Here is a 22,180-nt window from a genome sequence, read left to right on the forward strand (position 1 = left end):
TAGCAGAAGTTAGGTTGTATATTTTTACATTAAAAAGGGCTTCTAAAGATCCCTTTATACTAAGTTTAATATTGCGAGTAGCTCAATTTGGGCCCATTATATCGCGCAGTATTTTTCTCGGCATTTGGGGCACAAATCTACCGCAATGTGAACGTTCTAAACCAGCGCGTTCCACAGGAACCCACTGGAAAGCTGATTTAAATGGGCATTTATTTACAGCAATTAAACACTAAATTCCTTCCATTTGGCCTATAAATTAATGTAAATGAGATTTAAAAATCATGTTTTATTGTGAATTATTTGTGAATATTATTTGGACATTTAGGCTATTTAAAAATGTTAATCATTTATTAAGAAATGGATAGATGTTTAGATCTAGTAATTGAAGTCTGAAATTAGCTACAATTAGGTAACTAACTAATTATATGCTTTAATTTCAGGTCATCCAAGTAAGATTATTTTATATTTGTTTCAGAATGCTTCAATCTATGATAATTGAAAATTTCATTCAGTTCTCTTAATTTTTAAGAAAGTTATGGGCTGTTGACTGTTCACGATCACAGCTTTTTTGTTATGTCCATAGAAAATCAATAGGGAACAAGATGCTCATTTCCCAGTATGAAAATGGCCATAACTTTTTAAATACTTGAGATATGAAAGTGAATTAGGTGTCAAATTAAACTTGTTTTTATGCTTTATCTGATGGGTTTAATTACAGACTTGATTTTTAAAATCTCAAAATTTTGTAACATTGCTACAATATATTCATTACAAGATGGAAACCTTTGTTACTGCTAAGTAATTGATTTCCTAAGGTTACTACATGGCAAGCATCGATTTAAAAGATGCTTACTATACAGTACCCATAAGAGGTGACCACAGATGTTAATTTAACACAATGGATCATCTGGGGTTCACCCTTAACTCAGTTTACATGTCAGTGACGTTGCCGAAAGAATAGGGTACAGTCTTAATAGAGGCTTGCAGCAAAATCATTGACATCACTAAACCATCCATCAGACTGGTAGCAAGAATAATTGGCAAAATAGTGGCTGCGTTTCCAGCCACACAATTCAGACCTTTACATTATCGAAATTTACAGAGGGCTAAAATACGAGCACTCAAAGATTTATGGTGGTCATTTTGACAGACCAATGAAGCTACCAACAGAGGCCATAATGGAACTAAAATGGTGGAAAGTTAACATTAGGCATTGTTCCAATCCTATCATTATCAGCAACCCGTCTATGGTACTACAAACTGATGCCAGTGCACTTGGTTGGGGTGCTACCAATTCCATCTCCAGCTGTGGGGGAGATGGAATGCACAGGAGGCATCATTATTACAAACACTGGGCATAAACTACCTGGAAATGTTAAGTGCATTCCATGGCCTTAAGTCATATTGTTCTGGGTTATACCACCAGCATGTTACTAGAATGTTGTCTGGGTTTCAGCAACTAAGTTACAGAGAAAGGTTGAACAAGTTAGGGCTTTATTCTTTGGAGCGCAGAAGGTTAAGGGGGGACTTGATAGAGGTCTTTAAAATGATGAGAGGGATAGTCAGAGTTGACGTGGATAAGCTTTTCCCACTGAGAGTAGGGAAGCTTCAAACAAGGGGACATGACTTGAGAATTAAGGGACAGAAGTTTAGGGGTAACATAAGGGGGAATTTCTTTACTCAGAGTGGTGGCTGTGTGGAATGAGCTTCCAGTGAAGGTGGTGGAGGCAGGTTTGTTTTTATCATTTAAAAATAAATTGGATAGTTATATGGACGGGAAAGGAATGGAGGGTTATGGTCTGAGCGCAGGTATATGGGACTAGGGGAGAATACGTGTTCGGCACGGACTAGAAGGGTCGAGATGGCCTGTTTCCGTGCTGTAATTGTTATATGGATATATGTTAGACTACAAATTGACAACACCACCGTGGTAGCATATATCAACCATATGTGTGGAAACAAATCGACATCAGGTGACAATCTGGCCAACACAATTTGGCAATAGTGTATCCAGAGAGATATTTGGATATCAGCTACCTACTTACCAGGTAAACTAAATTTAGTGGCAGACACCAGGTCACACAAATTCAATGAAAACACTGAATGGATGTTGGATAAAAATGTATTTGCTGAAATTACAGCATGGTATGGAACACCAGATATCGACCTATTCGCATCCAGGCTCAATCACCAGTTAGCTAATTATGTTTCATGGGAACCAGACCCTGGGGCAGCGGCAACAGATGCATTTTCGCTGCATTGGGCGATATTGTTTATTTATGCATTCCTTCCTTTCTGCCTCATCAGTCGGGTATTAAGGAAAATGCAGCAAGACTGGTATTTTGATAGTACCCGATTGGCCTACTCAACCATGGTTCCCGGTGATACTCGACATGGTATTAGAACCATGCATCACCATCCATCATAGACCTAATTTACTGGTTCATTCCGCAACAAGGGAAAGTTACCCATGTCATAATTATATAAACCTATTAATTTGTAGAGTTTGAAAGCACCTCTACTACACCTGGGACTGACGGACCGAACAGTGGATATTATTTCAGCGGCCCACAGACAGTCCACCAAAAAACAGTACTTGGTGTACATCAAGAAATGGGAAATGTACTGTCACAACAATAACATCACCCACAGATCTATGAACATCCCGTCTGTTCTGGAATTCCTGGCAAGCCTCCATTACGATGAGAGGCTCAGTCATAGTGCCATCAACTGCACCAGAAGTGCTCTGTCAACATACCTGTGGCCAGGAACAGAGCGGCATTCTGTTGGGACACACCCCCTGGTAACCAAACCCATGAGGGGCATTTTTAATGTTAATCCCCCAAGAACCAGGTACTCCCAAATATGGGATGTGAGCATTGTACTGACCATGTTAAGAAACTGGTCTCCAGCTACAGCTCTGTCCCTACAGAAACTGACTATGAAAACAGTCATGCTGATGGCCTTGGTCACGGCACAAAGGGTCCAGTCGCTACAGAAACTAAGGCTGGACAACATGACTATTTCATCTGGAAATTTAACTTTTCACATCAATTGATTAGTCAAACAGAACAGACAGGGGTCAGCAGGCCTAAAAACAGAATTCAGGGCCTACCCGACAGATGGTCGTCTCTGTATTGTAACACATTTACTATTATATATGGAGTATACTAAGATCATCAGAGGCAAAGAAATGTCACTTTTAATCAGCTACAAACAGCCACACAAAAAAATGACAGTCCAGACCATCTCGAGATGGCTAAAACAGACTAATAAAGGCTGGAGTAGACACTAGCATTTTTAAATCTCACTCCACCAGGGCTGCAGCTACATCGGCAGCTATGAAGTTGGATGTTCCTATGGACCAAATCCTCAAGACAGCAGGATGGTCAACGAAGAAAACTTTCCAACGATTTTATAACAAACCAGTCATTGAACCTGGAACATTTGCAGAAACAATTTTAAGTTCTGTAATATAATTTACCCCATAAATAGGGGCTATAATTTGGTGTTAATATATTTATCATTGGTTTTTCAATATCGTATTGATGTCTAATGATGTTAACACTATTCTCCCCATAATCAAGGCAGATGTGATGCATGGACTCGTTTCCACGGCATGAAATCACAGAGCTTCATAAACAATGTACGTAGTCACTCACGTAGTCACTCACGTGACTCCGAAGTAAAATAGTAAGATTAAACGAGAACTTACCAGTTTGAAGTTTGATCGTTATTTTATGAGGAGTAACTTTGATGGAATACGTGCCCTCCGCTCCCACCCTTGATAATATACTCAACTGGTATCTCTTCTCTAATCTTACTATGTTTAGTCATTACAGTTATCTGTGATTTCACACCACTGCTTTGAAGAATGACACGCATGCGTCCTGGCGGGGTTCTTCACGTAATCCCTCAACGTTACTCCTCATAAAATAACGATCAAACTTCAAACTGGTAAGTTCTCGTTTAATCTTACTATTTATTTTTAACTGATAAAATCGAACCTACATCCACCACTTCCACTGGAAGCTCATTCCACACAGATACCACTCTCTGAGTAAAGATGTTCCCCCTCATGTTATCCCTAAACTTCTGTCCCTTAATTCTCAAATCATGTCCTCTTGTTTGAAGCTTCCCTACTCTCAGTGGGAAAAGCTTGTCCACGTCAACTCTGTCTATCCCTCTCATCATTTTAAAGACCTCTATCAAGTCCCCCCTTAACCTTCTGTGCTCCAAAGAATAAAGACCTAACTTGTTCAACCTTTCTCTGTAACTTAGTTGCTGAAATCCAGGCAACATTCTAGTAAATCTCCTCTGTACTCTCTCTATTCTGTTGACATCTTTCCTATAATTTGGCGACCAAAATTGTACACCATACTCCAGAATTGGCCTCCTCCTGTTCAAATCTCTGGCCATTCATAGCCAACATAGGCCATTGAGCACGGAGGTTTGAATTTGGCTCTTCCCAAGTTATAATTTTTCATGCAAAATATACATTACCAATCTCATTGTTAAAAACATCTCGAACTCCTTACTGTTCACCCGTAGTGTTAAACTGATCTTGCTCACTTGTTTGATGGTGATTAGCTCTCTCAGGGCCATCTATCTAGCTGCTATTTGGATGTTAATCTATGGCTATGTGATTATGTAAGATGCTTCTAAGATGGCATCCAACCCAGGTGACTATTTCTGACCCAGGTGCTAGTCACCAAAACGGACCTGCAATCACACATTACAATCGCTCCACACTTTTAAATCTCTACTCCGACACCAACATTTCTTACTTCTCAATCTCCTCTCAGATACCTCGGACTATCTTTGATCGGACTTTACTGGGTTTATCTTGCACTAAATGTTATTCACTTCCCATTCATCTGTACACTGTGGATGGCTCAATTGGAATCATGTATTGTCTTTCTGCTGATTGAGTAGCACGCAACAAAAGCTTTTCGCTGTATCTCGATACACGTGACAATAAACTGAACTGAATGAACCCTTTGGAGAAAGAAAGGATCTAAAGCCAATTTCACTAAATGACAGTTTTAGTGAAAACTAGACCAAGTGCAGACCCGTTGGGTCTGTTCCCCCAACGTGCGGTTGTGGGGGGGAGGCGGCATGCAGCGTCACACGCTAACTACCCCCCCCCCCCGCACTCACGCTAATGGAGGGGAGTGAGAGAGGGGGAGGAGAGAGGGGGAGAGAGAGGGAGTGCTGAGAGGGGGGTGAGATGAGGGGCGGGGGAAAGGTGGGGAGCAGTGAGGGGGAGGGAGGGTGGAGGGAAGGGGGTAGGGGTGTGTGGAGGGGAGGGGGGGTTTAGGGGAGGGATGGTGGGGGAGGGGATGGAGGGGAGGAGGAGGAGAAAAAGGGCGGAGAGAGAGGGAGGGGGGGGAGAGAGAGGAGAGGGGGGGGAGTGGAGGGGGGGGAGAGAAGAGAGGGGGGAGAAGAGAGAGGGGGAGAAGAGAGAGGGGGAGAAGAGAGAGGGGGGAGAAGAGAGAGGGGGGAGAAGAGAGAGGGGGGAGAAGGGAGAGGGGGAGGAGGGAGAGGGGGGAGAGAGGCGGAGGGGTGAGGGGAGAAGGAGGGGAGGGGGAGAGGGGGGGAGAAGGGGAGAAGAGGGGGGGGAGAAGAGGGGGAGGGGGAGAAGAGGGGGAGGGGGGAGAAGAGGGGGAGAAGAGGGGGAGGGGGGGGAGAAGAGGGGGAGGAGAGGGGGAGGGGGGAGAAGAGGAGAGGAGAGGGGGGAAGGGGGGGAGAAGAGGGAGGGGAGGAGAAGGGGGAGGGGGAGAAGAGGGGGGGGGGGTGGTGGAAGAGGGGGGGGGGGAGAAGAGAGGAGGGAGGGGGGGGGGAGAGAGAGAGTGCCTTTTTACTTCAACCCAAACACAAACAACCATTTGCAGGCAGTGCTTTTTTTTACCACTAACCATATTTTTATTTTCAAATCAAATTAAGGGTACTCACAGTGCAGTAGACATTTGTCAGGGTCATTCAGAGCTCTGATTGAGGCACACCACTTGCAGAGACTGATTGAGGCACACCACTTGCAGAGACTGATTGAGGCACACCACTTGCAGAGACTGATTGAGGCACACCACTTGCAGAGACTGATTGAGGCATACCACTTCCTGGTTTTATAGTCCTTCCCCCTCCCTCCAGCAGGGGCAATAGAGAGAATGGGGAATTTTGTAAAAACATTAATATTTCTGTCAATTTTTATCGACGGGAAAAATCCTCGGCACACATGCGGCGGAGGGGGGCTCTGAGCGAGGTGACCAAAAATGACGGCCGTAGGTGGCGGCGTACTCTCGGAAATCACAGCACAGAAAGCCAAAACCGGTCAATAACAGACTTTCAGTAATATAGATATTTGCTAATGAATGGCACACTGGCTCAGCAAGTAGTGCTGTGGCTTATAGCTCAAGCCACAGAGTTTGATCCAGACCTCAGGAGCTGTCGTATGTCAGATTCAGATTCAGATTAAATCTTCATTGTCATTGTGCAGTGTACAGTACAGAGACAATGAAAAGTTACAGTAAAGAGACAACGGAAAGTTTGTATGTTTTCAGTACAGAGACAACTGAAAACTTTGTGGAGTTTGTATGTTTTTTCTGTGACCAAGTGGGAAGAGCTACTGTGCAGCACAGTGGCACAGCTGGTAGAGTTGCTGCCTCAGTGCCAGAGACCCGGGACTGATCCTGACCTCGGGTGCTGTTTGTGTGGAGTTTGAACGTTCTCCCGGTGACCGCATCGGTTTCCTTCCATATCCCAAAGATGTGCGAGTTTGTAGGTTAATTGGCCTAATGCGTAAGGAAAGTGGAATAACATGGAAGTTGTGTGAACGGGTGATCGGCAGCGACTCGGTGCCTATTTCACGCTGTATTACTAACCTAAAATAAAACTAATTGACTGCAGTAAATTGTCCCTGGTGTTCGAGTGTGGTAGGAAAATCAAAATGGAGTTGATGGGCATGTGAGGGAGAATAGGTTAGAGGAGAATAAGTGTGGAGTGGGATGGATGTGAATGTCTGATAGCCAGCATGGACCCAATGGCCTCCCGAATCAGGGGGAAAATGAAAGGGAAATTAAGTGTTAACATAAGGAGATGATTTATGTTTTAAGGTGGGCTCTCTATATAATCCATCGAAGAGATATGATATTCTGGAATGGTTAAAGTTGACCTCAGCACACGAATTTTATTTCGCAACCAAAGCGACACAACAACAGTCCACAGAAGATGACTGGGATGAGACTGCCTCAAGTGTTACTGAGGGAGACCTAGGTAAATAGAACATCCAACTTTGAACAAGATTGTAATTCTGATCAAAATACAACTTAAAAACAATAGTGTTTCTAGAATTATAAGTAGAAAAATGTTAATCATGGAAGTTATTGAAACTCTTTAAATGCATTTATTATAAACATGTCTGCCGAGTACATTTTATCTCTTGTTTGCTTTGTTGTTACCGTCTCCCTGCTAACAAAGATCTATTGTACATTTTCCATCCCTCATCCCTTATCCTGTTTTCATGCCTTATGCATCCATGTACCTCCCTCTCCCCCGACATCAGTCTGAAGACCCGAAACATAGAAACAGAAAATAGGTGCAGGAGTAGGCCATTCAGCCCTTCGAGCCTGCACCGCCATTCAATATGATCATGGCTGATCATCCAACTCAGTATCCTGTACCTGCCTTCTCTCCATACCCCCTGATCCCTTTAGCCACAAGGGCCACATCTAACTCCCTCTTAAACATAGCCAATGAACTGGCCTTAACTATCTTCTGTGGCAGAGAATTCCACAGATTCACGTCACCCATTCCTTCTTTGCCCATCCCGCTGAGTTACTCCAGCATTTTGTCTACGATTTAAACCGGCATCTGCAGTTCCTTCCTACATATAAACATCTCTCAATGTTGTTTTCTCCTCGGTTAGTGAACTTTTTTTCAGTTTTATCAAATAATTTGTTTCCCCACTAAAAGTTTGATCCTGCTAATCTTTGCTGATTGCAGGAAACCTCAGTGACCTGATTGATGAGGGGGGTGACTATGATGAGCTGATTAAGGTGACTGTGGACGCGGAACTGATACAAGCGGAGAGAATGATTGATGAGGATGACCTGCAGAAACAAATTCAAAATGCACGTGCACGCCGGGCTTCGTTGGAAAAACAATTTCTGGCATTCAATCCCAACGAGGATGCACCCCCTTTGAAATCCCAGTCTAAGAACCAAGATGGTGGTGAATGGCAGGTATGATTTTTGGATTCATTTGTAGGTCGTGGACATTGCCAAACAGCTGACACACAATGTTGCACTTTAAGGAAAGTCATGTAGAGGGAGAGGCTACATATGCTCTCTAGAGTTATAATATATACTAGACCAAGTGCAGACCCGTTGGGTCTGTTCCTCCAATGCCCGGTTGTGGTGGGGGGGGGGGGGCTGGGTAGTTATAATCAACTATAATTAGCTACATTAGCAACTGTAGTCGCTAATTAGCAGCAAATTTGTATAATTACTAATTATAATTAGCAATTATACAATGTTGTTAGTGTTATGCTCTGGTAAAGGAGGCAGGCAAGTTCAGCATAGTGAGTTCAAACACGAAAGGACAACAAGTGCTGGAGGAACTCAGCAGGTCAGGCAGTATCTCTGGGGAACATGGATAGGTGACGTTTCGGGTCGAGGTCCTTCAAACACACATTGCTGTGAGAATAAGATGAGAATCAGCTTTAGTATTGCAGGGCAGGCAAATAAATATTGTCCAGGATAACAATGAAATGGCTGAGGGAACTGTGTGGGCCAGCATTTGTGGCCATAGGTCTGACCTTTGAAGAGGCGGTGAAGGCTGGTGTCAGCAACCCAGCCTGGTGGTGAAGGTTGGTAGGTCCGCCTTAGAAACGAGCAGAGAGGCTGTGCGGGCTGAGCCGAGAGTAGCATTGGCGGCCCGGCCTAAAAGGGGTCAGGGAGGCAGTCTGGCCTGGCAGTGAAGCTTTGCAGATACATCCTCTATAACTGAAATCTACTATAAAGAGATCTGTAATAACAAGGGTTTACTGTACAGTTTGTTTTTACTGGATAGCATGCAACCATAAGCTTTTCATTGTATCTCCGTACACATGATAATAATAAGATAAACTAAATGTGTGGCCATTGTTTGACAAAATGATCACCTCACAAGTCCCTTTTTTTCTGTTTTGTAAAGGTCACCAAAGAAAGCATGGCGAAAATGAAAGGAAAGACGAATCACCAGTTGCAACTCACAGACATCATGTCAGAAGATGAAGCCACAAAAAGAGTCAATATCTGGGATCTTGACATGGTTGATCGCTGGCGACTGTACAGGTTAGATCATTTGGTTTAGTAGAGATACAGCACAGAAACAGCCCCTTCGTCCCACCGAGCCTGCGCTGAACAGCGATCCCCGTACACTAGCACCATCCAACACACTAGGAACTGTTTACAATCTTTACCGAAGCCAATTATCCTACAAACCTGAGCGTCTGTAGAGTGTGGAAGGATACTGGAACATTCTATATTTATACACCTCTATAGATCACCCCTCGTGCTCCTGCCCTCCAAGGAATAGAGTTCCAGTCTACTAAACCTTTCCCTGTTGCTCAGAACTTCGAGTCCTGGCAACATCCTTGTCAATTTTCTCTGTACCCTTTCCAGCTTGACAACATCTTTCCTATAACATGGAACCCAGTACTGAACACAATATTCTAAAGGTGGCCTCACCAATACCTATACAACTGAGTGGCTTACTAGTTTATTTTGGAGTTAGCCCCATGCCTATCTATTGGGGCAGATGTCATGTGTAAGTTAGATTGGCGAAGAACAATACATTTCTCTTCCTAAATGACATTTATCTATATATATGCATAAACACTCATCTTGTATGTATGTGTGTGTGTGTTTCCGTATGTGTTTTTCTACGTTTGTCAAAACATTACCTGCTACAGTTGAAATGTTTACAGATTATTACTCGCGTTAACCCGGACGATGCTATAAATGGGTTCCCTTCACATTTCATGCTATATTTCGCAAGTTATTCATGATTAAAATTTAACCATAAAGCCAAAAGACACTTCTCACAGACAGCCTTTTTCCAGCAGAATTCAATGATGATGTCACAATGCCACTCGCAGAGGTCCAATCACAATGGATCTCATTTACAAATGACATCACAATGGGACGTTGCCAACGGTAACTGCAGCTTCTCACAGGCAGCCTTTTTTTCCAGGAGCTTCCAATGATGAGATCACAATGCCACTCTCAGTGCACCAATCACAATGGCCTCTCAAGTTGCCAAGTGCCACACCATCGCCCCCTGGGTTATTCACAGCCCCCCCCACCCTGCTGCCTCAAAATGGCAATCAACATCATCAAAGTCCCACACCATCCTGGCCACACACTCATTTCACCACACCACCCCCCCCCCCCCTGGGTTTTATACGTCCCCCCCCGCTTCAAAATGGCACCCACATCATGAAAGACCCACACCATCCTGGCCACACACTCATTTCACCACCCTCGCTCGAAGGCAGCCCACATCATCAAAGACCCACACCATCCTGGCCACACACTCATTTCACCATTGCCATCGGGAAGAAGGTGCAGGAGCCTGAAAACTAACGTCCAGGTTCAGGAACAGCTTCATCCCTACAGCCAAGCTAGCAAGAATCTCATTGTCCTAACTGGGACATATGATAATAAAACACTCTTGATTCTTGCCCCCCCCCCCCCCCCCCCTCAGCTGCCCCCCATGTGGGGATGATTGTTTGCCTCCATAAATTGCATAACTTTCCTTGTGGGGGGTGATTGGCTCTGGAGGGCGCCTGTCTCCAAGGTGAGCTCCAACTCCACGCCCCCCCCCCCCCCCCCCCCACTTGGTCCAGTAGACCAATGAAAATCATGGTGTCAGTTATTTCAAAGACATCATGCACCAAATTCTAATTGCACCATGAGGGCCATTTTTAATCCAAGCAAATAGAACAGAGAGTGGTGAATCTCTGGAACTCCCTGCCACAGAGGGCTGTCGAGGCCCGTTCGTTGGCTATATTTAAGAGGGAGTTAGATGTGGCCCTGGTGGCTAAGGGGATCAGAGGGTATGGAGAGAAGGCAGGTACGGGATACTGAGTTGGATGATCAGCCATGATCATATTGAATGGCGGTGCAGGCTCGAAGGGCCGAATGGCCTACTCCTGCACCTAATTTCTATGTTTCTATGTTTCTAAAAAGAACTCTCCAGTAAATTCACAAGTCCACAAATATATCACTCAACCGAGTTCCTTGTAAAAGGTAAATAATTGCATCTTACAGTGTGACACTGTTTGAAAAGGCAGTACTCTTATTTACTTCCATGTGCAGGACAGTCGGAAATCTGGAAATCATACGCCCCCAGATATTGGTTCTATATCCCGTTGCATATCAGAAATGTGACTTTTTCAAGTTCAAGTGAGTTTATTGTCATGTGTCCCTGATAGGACAATGAAATTCTTGCTTTGCTTCAGCACACAGAACATAGTAGACATTGACTACAGAACAGATCAGTGTGACCATATACTATTATATATAAATATATACACACATGAATAAATAAACTGATAAAGTGCAAATAACAGATAATGGGCTATTAATGTTCAGAGTTTTGTCCGAGCCAGGTTTAATCGCCTGATGGCTGTGGGGAAGTAGCTATTCCTGAACCTGGTCGTTGCAGTCTTCAGGCTCCTGTACCTTCTACCTGAAGGTAGCAGGGAGATGAGTGTGTGGCCAGGATGGTGTGGGTCTTTGATGATGCTGCCAGCCTTTTTGAGGCAGCGACTGCGATAAATCCCCTCGATGGAAGGAAGGTCAGAGCCGATGATGGACTGGGCAGTGTTTACTACATTGTGTAGTCTTTTCCTCTCCAGGGCGCTCAGGTTGCCGAACCAAGCCACGATGCAACCGGTCAGCATGCTCTCTACTGTGCACCTGTAGAAGTTAGAGAGAGACCACTTTTCCCTTTGAGAGTAGGGAAGATTCAAACAAGAGGACATGACTTCAGAATTAAGGGACAGAAGTTTAGGGGAAACATGAGGGGGAACTTCTTTACTCAGAGAGTGGTAGCGGTGTGGAATGAGCTTCCAGTGGAAGTGGTGGCGGCAGGTTCGTTGGTATCATTTAAAAATAAATTGGATAGGCATATGGATGAGAAGGGAATGGAGGGTTATGGTATGAGTGCAGGCAGGTGGGACTAAGGGAAAAAAGTTGTTCGGCATGGACTTGTAGGGCCGAGATGGCCTGTTTCCGTGCTGAAATTGTTATATGGTTATATGGTTATATGGTTAACATAGTAAAGTGGAGTGATAGCACAAATTTCAAATTCATGCCTGTGAACTAGGGCCGTGCTCATCAGTTATATCTGTCTGGATATTGGTGTGATGGGGTGATCTTTTTATAGGTTGTGGTTGTCAAAGTACCAAGTTAAAATCAAACATGAAATATTGAAGTATGAGCAGAAATACCAGGAAATCGTCAATCGTCTTGCAGAGCTGAGAACACAAGAAGAAATAATGATACTCCGACAGTCAAAAGTTGTTGGAATGACCACCACAGGTACACAAAGCTTGTTCTGAGTTCTGGATTGCTTGTTTTTTGGATATTATAAATGAAATTCTTAATTTGTTTCATTTATTATTTGCATTAAAATGCAAAAAAATGCATCTATCTTTTAAGGTTATTTTGATGTGATATTTTTTGTCTTTCTGTAAGGACATCATAGACAATGCTATATATTAATACCCTTCACTTTCCATTATTTAAATGTTATGAGGAGTAGGTCCGTTTTTTTAAATTGAGTTGATCTTTGGGTTGCCATTTGTGTGTGGGAAATATTTCTAGCTAATTGTCTCTCCAAGTCTTACTGAAGGGTGTTTACCACTTAATTATCTGTAGATTTGCAAGCGGAACTTAACACTGTGCAGTCAGTCATAGAGTTATTGTGTCATATACAGCAGGGAAACAGGCCCTTCAGACCAACTTGTCCATCCCACCCAAGATGCCCCATCTAAGCCAGTCCCGTTTGCCACATATCCCTCTAAACATCTCCAATCTATGTACCTGTCCAAGTGTCTTTTACAAGCTGTTGTAATTCCTGTCTCAACTACTTTGTCCATATACCCACCACCGTGCGAGTTATAAATGATGTCCCTCAGGTTCCTATTAAATCTTGCCTCTCTCACCTTAAACCTATGTCCTCTGATTCTTGGTTTCCCCTACCCTGGGTAAAAGATTCTGTGCATCAACCCTATCTATTCCCCTCATGATCTTATACACATCTATTATCCCCTGTGCACCAAGGGATGAAGTCCTAACCTATTTATGTACTGGTGATTACGTTTGACGGTTGTTGCCTTAAAGGCTTTCCTCTATGTATTACTTTTTTAAATTTTAGGTGAGTTTGTGCAGAACTCTCCCTGATGATCAGTTTCATAATCCCTTATAATTTGACAATTGAAAATGTCACCTGTGATAAATTGACATAACTATTGTACTATCCTCAACTTGCTCAACCTATTATAGAAACATAGAAAATATGTGCAGGAGTAGGCCATTCGGCCCTTCGAGCCTGCGCTGCCATTCAATATGATCATGGCTGATCATCCAACTCAGTATCCTGTACCTGCCTTCTCTCCATACCCCCTGATCCCTTTAGCCACAAGGGCCACATCTAACTCTCTCTTAAATATAGCCAATGAACTGGCCTCAACTACCTTCTGTGGCAGAGAATTCCACAGATTCACCACTCTCTGTGTGAAAAAATGTTTTTCTCATCTCGGTCCTAAAAGACTTCCCCCATATCCTTAAACTGTGACTCCTTGATCTGGACTTCCCCAACATCGGGAACAATCTTCCTGCATCTAGCCTGTCCAACCCCTTAAGAATTTTGTAAGTTTCTATAAGATCCCCCCTCAATCTTCTAAATTCTAGCGAGTACAAGCCGAGTCTATCCAGTCTTTCTTCATATGAAAGTCCTGACATCCCAGGAATCAGTCTGGTGAACCTTCTCTGTACTCCCTCTATGGCAAGAATGTCTTTCCTCAGATTCCTGCTATATGACCATGATCATTCAGCATATGATTAGTATGGTAAAATATCTCTTTTCAATATACAGCTATTTTAAAAGTTCATCATGTGATTGAGTGCCCCACAGCGTCTTGGGATACGAGTTTGGGTAACTTTTTAAATAATTTCAGCTTATTCCTGCTGAAAAACTACCCACACAAAGGAAATTATTTCCACCACTCCTCTGACAGAGATTAAAGGCGAAGATAGACACCAAATGCTGGAGTAACTCAGTGGGACAGGCAGCATCTCTGGAGAGAAGGAATGGGTGACGTTTTGGGTCGAGACCCTTCTTCAGAGTGGTTTATTAAAAGAATGTCCACTGTTTTCTTTTGAAGGGGCTGCAAAATACAGAAATCTGCTGCAAGATATTCAACCAAAGATTGTCATTGTAGAGGAGGCAGCTGAAGTCCTGGAAGCCCACATCATCACCACTCTCAGCTCTGCCTGTGAACATCTCATTTTAATTGGTGACCATCAGCAGGTAGGAATTATTGTGGTTAAGGCCCACCAGTCCAACCGATCAAGATCCTGCTGCAATTCTTCACAACCATCTTCACTATTGACGATAGATAGACTTACAGCATGGAAATAGGCATTTAGGCCCTATTTGCCCACACCAGCCAACAAGTCCCATCTACACTAGTCCCACCTACCTGCATTTGGCCCATATCCCTCTAAACCCGTCCTATCCATGTACCTGTCTAACTTTCTCTCTGCCAGATCGTTCCATACACCTACCACCCTTTGTGTGAAAAAGCTAACCCTCAGATTCCTATTAAATCTTCCCCCCTCACCCTCAACTCAAGTCCTCTGGCTCTTGATTCCCCTACTCAGGCCCTCGAGTTCTGGCAACATCCTCATAAATCTTCTCTGCATCCTTTCCAGCTTTACAACATCTTTCCTATAACATGGTGCCCAAAACTCAACACAATACTCGGGCCTATGAATGTACGAAGCAACTACTACAGAGACCTTTACCCACAGTTGGGGAATCAGGAACCAGATGACATGGGTATGAGGGGTGGAAGATTTCATTGGAGTTTGAGGGGCAACTTTTTTAAACAAAGGGTGCTAGGTATGTGGAACATAGAAAATAGGTGCAGGAGTAGGCCATTCGGCCCTTCGAGCCTGCACCGCCATTCAATATGATCATGGCTGATCATCCAACTCAGTATCCTGTACCTGCCTTCTCTCCATACCCCCTGATCCCTTTAGCCACAAGGGCCACATCTAACTCTCTCTTAAATATAGCCAATGAACTGGCCTCAACTACCTTCTGTGGCAGAGAATTCCAGAGCTTCACCACTCTCTGTGTGAAAAATGTTTTTCTCATCGCGGTCCTAAAAGATTTCCCCTTTATCCTTAAACTGTGACCCCTTGTTCTGGACTTCCCCAACATCGGGAACAATCATCCTGCATCTAGCCTGTCCAACACCTTAAGAATTTGTAAGTTTCTATAAGATCCCCCCTCAATCTTCTAAATTCTAACGAGTACAAGCCGAGTCTATACGGAGTCTATAATGATTGTAATATGTGATTATAGATTTGCTTCTGTGGCTAGCACACAACTATTCACCTGGGTTTAGCAACATTTTGCAAACACACAAATTGAAACTGCACTGCATATTCAACATTCGGTGACTCACTGCCGTGCCATCTTTTATTTTTAGCTGCGTCCAAGTGCAACAGTGTATGAGCTGGCAAGAAAGTTCAACTTGGAAGTCTCCTTATTTGAGCGGCTGATACGAATGAAAGTGCCCTTTGTCCGACTTGATTACCAAGTGAGTTTCTCATGATGGCAGTTTCTGTTGTATGGCAATTAAGCGAATATATTTGAATTCAACCTTGTGATAAATGTTTGCTTCTCCCCTCGCTATTAAACTATTGATATGTCTTTCTTCCTTTAACTTTCCTTGCCATGTTTTCAATTTAAAAAGGGGTCTGGGACGGATTGTAGCAGGGGGTGAGTGGGTGGGGAGCGGTAGAGAGACATTGAGTCAAAGGATTTGATAAGGTCCCATGTACCAAATCAAAATAGTGTCAAATCAAAATTGTGCTGGCTTGTTATAAAATTGTAGGGTTATTTCTTACTTGAGTCAAAGGATGCTTTTGGTATGCAATTAAAGCAGAAAATGCAGGCCAAGCAACGTCTGTGGAAAAAGAAACTGGTTTAATGTGTCGGGTCAATGGTTCTTTATCAGAGTTGAAAAAGTGAGAAAACCAGTTAGTTTTAAAAGCCCAGTCCCACGGTACGAGTTTGTTCCAAGAGTTCTCCCGAGTTTGCCCTGATTCGAACTCCGAGATTTACGGTAATGGCCACTCGTCGGTACTCGGGGCTCTCGTGGACATTTGTCAACATGTTAAAAAGTCTTCCCGAATACCTGCCGTTAGCGCTAAGAGACGTCCCCGAGCTCCGACGTACCCGCTACGTTCATTCTCTGTGCTTACCACGAGTTTGATTTTTTTTAAACTCGGGAGAGCTCTTGGAATGAACTCGTACCGTGGGACAGGGCTACAAGTTGTGTTCTCACTTCACCTTCCTGCACAAGTGTTTTAAGTTGCAGAGTGGAGAGGGCTGGATAGAGCTGACAGAATATTTCTGAAATGTTCAATACACAAGCTTTTAATCTTTAAATATCAACAGCTTTGTGTTTTAGTTTCCCCTTATCCTTCTTTATTGATTTATGCATGTCGGCATTTAAAAATAATATCCTTGCTTTGTCTTCCTGTTTAGCATCGAATGCGCCCTGAAATCGCAAAACTGATAACACCACACATCTATGACAAACTGAAAAACACTGAGTCTGTGAAGGAGTATGAAAACATTAAGGTATTTTTATTTTATTCTAATATGCTAAAATAGTTAGGATTTGAGTCGCTGTGTACTGTTAACCTCCACGAGCATATTTTTAAAAAAAAGATTTGTTTAATTTTCCACATCATGATGCAAGTCCCCGCAAAACCCCCCATCCCCTCATCTGCATCTACATATCATTTGCCAGGTTTGACCCGACCCTACTTCTTTTACATTTTTCTCCCCCCTACTACAATCAGTCTGAAGAAGGGTTCTGAGCCAAAATGTCTTTTATCCATAATCTCCGGAGATGCTGCATGGCCTTCCGAGTTACTCCAAAACTTAGTATCTATTTTTGTTGAACCAGCATCTGCAGTTCATCGAAACATAGAAAATAGGTGCAGGAGTAGGCCATTCGGCCCTTCGAGCCTGCACCGCCATTCATTATGATCATGGCTGATCATCCAACTCAGTATCCTGTACCTACCTTCTCTCCATACCCCCTGATCCCTTTAGCCATAAAGGCCACATCTAACTACCTCTTAAATATAGCCAATGAACTGGCCTCAACTACCTTCTGTGGCAGAGAATTCCACAGATTCACCACTCTCTGTGTGAAAAATGTTTTTCTCATCTCAGTCCTAAAAGATTTCCCCCTTATCCTTAAACTGTGACCCCTTGTTCTGGACTTCCCCAACATCGGGAACAATCTTCCTGCATCTAGCCTGTTTCTAGCAAGTTTCTATAAGATCCCCCCTCAATCTTCTAAATTCTAGCGAGTACAAGCCGAGTCTATCCAGTCTTTCTTCATATGAAAGTCCTGACAGCCCAGGAATCAGTCTGGTGAACCTTCTCTGTACTCCCTCTATGGCAAGAATGTCTTTCCTCAGATTTGGAGACCAAAACTGTACGCAATACTCCAGGTGTGGTCTCACCAAGACCCTGTACAACTGCAGTAGAACCTCCCTGCTCCTATACTCAAATCCTGGTCTTTGTTTCCCAGCTTTATTTTGTGTATTCTGATTCTGAGAGATCGGGTCCAGAGAATTGAGCATCAAATCCCCATTAAGACTGCAGAGCAGAATCAAACAGGGTTCTATAATGACATCTCCTGGATTGGATGTTATAGTCCTATTACATGAGTTGAAAACCTTTTTTCTTGCCTCTGATCAATATGTAACTATTGCCAATCTCTATTTATTACATTCGTTAAGAGATTCAGCATAGACCCAGACCCATGCAGTCACAGGGAGAACATGCAAACTCCATACAGACAGCATCAATAGATAATAGGTGCAGGAGTAGGCCATTTGGCCCTTCGAGCCAGTGTGATCATGTGATCATGGCTGACCATCCCCAATCAGTACCCCATTCCTGCCTTCTCCCCATATCCCCTGACTGCTATTTTTAAGAGCCCTATCTAGCTCTCTCTTGAAAGCATCCAGAGAACCTGCCTCCACCGCCCTCTGAGGCAGAGAATTCCACAGACTCACAACTCTCAAAAAGTGTTTCCTCGTCTCCATTCTAAATGGCTTACTCCTTATTCTTAAACAGTGGCCCCTGGTTCTGGACTCCCCCAACATCGGGAACATGTTTACGAGAAAACCCATTAACAACACAAAGACTGCAGGGAGGATCCAACGGAGATTTACGAGAAAGGTAACATGGATTAAAAAGATGTTTTATTCACAATAAATGGGTGACATCGAAAAAAAAATTCAATGCAGGTCGCATGCTGGTGGGACAGGCCCTTAACTCTTCAAGATCTTGGATTCAAAATTGAGTCTTGGATTTGAAAAAAAAAAATTTCAATGTCACCCATTTATTGTGAATAAAACATCTTTTTAATCCATGTTACCTTTCTCGTAAATCTCCGTTGGATCCTCCCTGCAGTCTTTGTGGTATTAATGGGTGTTAGCTAAAAATGCAGACGTATGAATCTATCCACATAACCAAATCCAAAATGGTAATCAGTCTGAAGAAGGGTACTGACCCAAGCTGTCATCTGCCCATTCCCTCTCCAGATGCTACTTGACCTCGCTGAGTTCCTCCAGCTCATTGTGCTTTGCCCAAAATTTAAATCCCTCCTTATTATCAAGATTCCTTAACTGTGTGTTTTGTTTTAAATCAGGGAATCTCCACAAACCTCTACTTCATTGAACACCAGGAGCCAGAGGACAATATCAAGGAAGGAAAAAGCTTCCAAAATTCCCATGAAGCGAACTTTGTCAAGTTACTTTGCGAATATTTCATCCAGCAGGAGTATAAGCCATCACAGATAACCATCCTTACCACATACTCTGGTCAGCTGTTCTGCTTGAGGAATATAATGCCCAAAAGGATATTGGATGGAGTCAAGGTCTGCGTGGTCGACAAGTATCAAGGGGAAGAAAATGACATTGTGATTCTGTCTCTCGTTCGAAGCAACAAGCAGGGCGTGGTCGGGTTCCTGCGGATACCAAATCGAGTCTGCGTGGCTCTGTCGAGGGCGAAGAAGGGCTTCTACTGCATCGGCAACATGGGCATGCTGGCAAAGCAGGTCCCTCTGTGGGCAAACATTGTGGGGACACTCCGTGAGAACAACCAGATTGGCCCCTCGCTGCGGCTGTGCTGCCAGAACCACCCGGGAACAGACACCCTCGTGTCCACGGCTGAGGATTTCAGTCAGGTTCCCAAAGGCGGGTGCCTGGTGCCCTGTGAGTTCAGCTTGACGTGTGGCCACAAGTGCACTTTGCCCTGCCATCCTTTTGACCCCAAGCATGTTGAGTACCGGTGCCCGGGACCTTGCCAGACCAAATGCAAAGTGGGACACCCCTGCCACAAAGCTTGCTGGCAGACCTGCGGCGATTGCACGGTGAAGGTGGAACAGGTCATCCCCGGGTGTGGTCACCGACAGCAGGTGCCCTGCTTTGTGAATCCAAAGCGCTTCTGTTGCCAGGAGCCCTGCGAGAAGACCCTGGATTGCAGCCACCGATGCCTGCTCTGCTGCGGGGATAACTGCACTGAGAAGTGCCCCAGCAGGGTCGAGATGGCACTGCCGTGCGGCCACACGAGAATGATAAAGTGTCACCAGCGGGAGGAGGCTGAGGCCGAGCCCGAGCCCTGCCTCGCGATCTGTGGGGCGCCGCTATCCTGCGATCATCCCTGCGCAGCCCGCTGCTTCGAATGCAGTGGCCTGCCATTCCACGCCGTTTGCACCGTTCCTTGCGCCCACCCACTGCCCTGTTCCCACCCGTGCAAGGGCATCTGCGGTGTTGCTTGCCCGCCCTGCGCCCTGCCCTGTGGCAACTGCTGCCCGCACGGCAGGTGCCCGAGCAGCTGCGGCGAGCCTTGCCAACCCTGCCAGCAACCCTGCCTCTGGGCCTGCCCCCATGCCAAGTGCACCCGGCTGTGCCACGAGCCCTGTGCCCGGGCACCTTGCGACCAGCCCTGCCACCTGACGCTCGACTGCGGCCATCCCTGCATCGGCCTGTGCGGAGAGCCCTGCCCCAATAAGTGCCGCGTGTGCCACGTGGAGAAAGTCACCAAGATATTCTTTGGTGGGGAAGACGACCCTGAAACCAGGTTCCTGCAGCTGCAAGACTGCCGGCACATTTTTGCGGTGAAAGAGTTTGACACATTGATGCAACAGTCAAAAGCCGACAAATCCTCAGCATCGAAGCTCCCTCTTTGCCCCAAATGCTTGACCCCAATCCATAACAATGTCCGCTACGGGACCCTCATTAAAAATGTTCTGGCTAAGATTGAGCGTCTCAAAGTCAAGATCATGGGAGATGAGAAAGAGGTCAGATGCCGCAGGGCATGCCTTGAAATGTTTCTGGAAGAAAAGGAAGAATTATATGAATATTATCCTCAGGAAACCCTGGAGCTACAATCTCATCTACAAGAATCCAATATAAGTCTGCATAAGCTGACCACCCTTGGACATAAGATTAACCTCCTATCCAAAGTTGCCAATCTGAAATCCAAAGAAAGAGAACTGGTTATTTATCATAGAAAAAGGATGCAAGACGAAATTGACCTGTTAGTAGAGAAGATTACAAAAAAGAGATCTCAGTTCACCAGTCCAGAGCTTGAAGACATCGAAAGAGAGATCACCACACTGAAACAACAGAACAAACTATACTTCATTCAAAATCCAAAGCAAAGCAATCCCTTCAGCACCGCAACCATTCTGGAAACTCTTACAGGAGTTGTAAATTACAAAGCAAGGAAGGAAGAAAGAATTAACAGATTGAAGAGTAAATATGCCGATCTGATATGATGCATCCCAACTTGAGTCCGACTCAGTCACTTGGACAAATTAAACATTTTATAACATCTGGTTCAGCAAGTGTTCAATTATAATTCTGGGATTCATGGGGAGAAGTTGCAGCTTTGTAGATGGAAACTTCCAGAATTGCCTCTGAGAATGAGGTTTCAGGCAGCCAATGGAGGAGGTGGGGGAGCTACGATCAGCTGAGTTTGCATAACCTCTCAAGTGGGTTGAGCAAATCTGTGTGCTCGTCTGCGATGTTGCAAAATAATTAAAGGACAACCAATTGTGGGTTAATTGGCAGCCATTTTGCATTAAACATAGAACAGTACAACATTGGAATGGGTCCGTTGGCCCACAATGATCTCACCTGCCTGTACATGTTACGTATCCCCCTATTCCTTGCACTTCCATGTGCCTATCTCAAAGCTTCATGAATAACCAGTATCTTATCTACTTCCACCACCACCCCTGGCAATGTGTTCCACTCCCCAACCCCCCCCCATTCTGTGTTTAAAAAAACTTGCACTACGCATCTCCATTAAATTTTCCCCTTCTCACCCAATAGCTATATTCTTTAGTCTTTGACCACTCTGGAACAACGGTTATGAATGTCTACCCTATCTATCATAATTTTATATTCTTCTATCGTCCCCCCTCAAACTCTGACTTCCATCCATCCAAGCTTCTCCCTGTAGCCGAAACCCTCTAATCCAGGCAGCAACTGGTCAAAAATAGTGCAAGGTTGAAGCAATAACGTGCCACTTCATTGTTTATTAATAATGCTCAGTGCAAAATGTTAACCGAATTAGAGCACTTTGCTGACATGACATAAACATTGTTTTTTAGCTGTTCCATTGGTGGATTTTCTTTCTTTTCTGATATTCAGCATCACTGACTGAGAATGTGATGAAATAAAATGTCTCTTAATATACAGATATTTTGAGTTTTCTATGTGCAAATGTAACAAGCCTTCAGACAATATCTCTTGTTCCAATTTTGTAATTTTGCAAAAAAAATGCTTTTCTGTTT

General features: G+C 44.2%; 1 protein-coding gene across 1 annotated transcript in view; it reads left to right on the forward strand.

The window, feature by feature from the left end:
* The window catches only part of LOC116985493 (NFX1-type zinc finger-containing protein 1-like), a 34,705-nt gene extending 13,548 nt beyond the window's left edge, over positions 1–21,157 (forward strand). The window contains 8 exon segments of the mRNA XM_033040261.1: positions 7,113–7,272; positions 8,002–8,240; positions 9,193–9,332; positions 12,433–12,587; positions 14,435–14,580; positions 15,770–15,880; positions 16,834–16,929; positions 19,025–21,157. Coding sequence (XP_032896152.1) covers positions 7,113–7,272; positions 8,002–8,240; positions 9,193–9,332; positions 12,433–12,587; positions 14,435–14,580; positions 15,770–15,880; positions 16,834–16,929; positions 19,025–21,157 — 3,180 coding nt within the window.
* The last annotated feature ends 1,023 nt before the right edge of the window (positions 21,158–22,180 follow it).

Source organism: Amblyraja radiata, chromosome 2, assembly GCF_010909765.2.
Source record: "Amblyraja radiata isolate CabotCenter1 chromosome 2, sAmbRad1.1.pri, whole genome shotgun sequence".
Taxonomy (NCBI): domain Eukaryota; kingdom Metazoa; phylum Chordata; class Chondrichthyes; order Rajiformes; family Rajidae; genus Amblyraja; species Amblyraja radiata.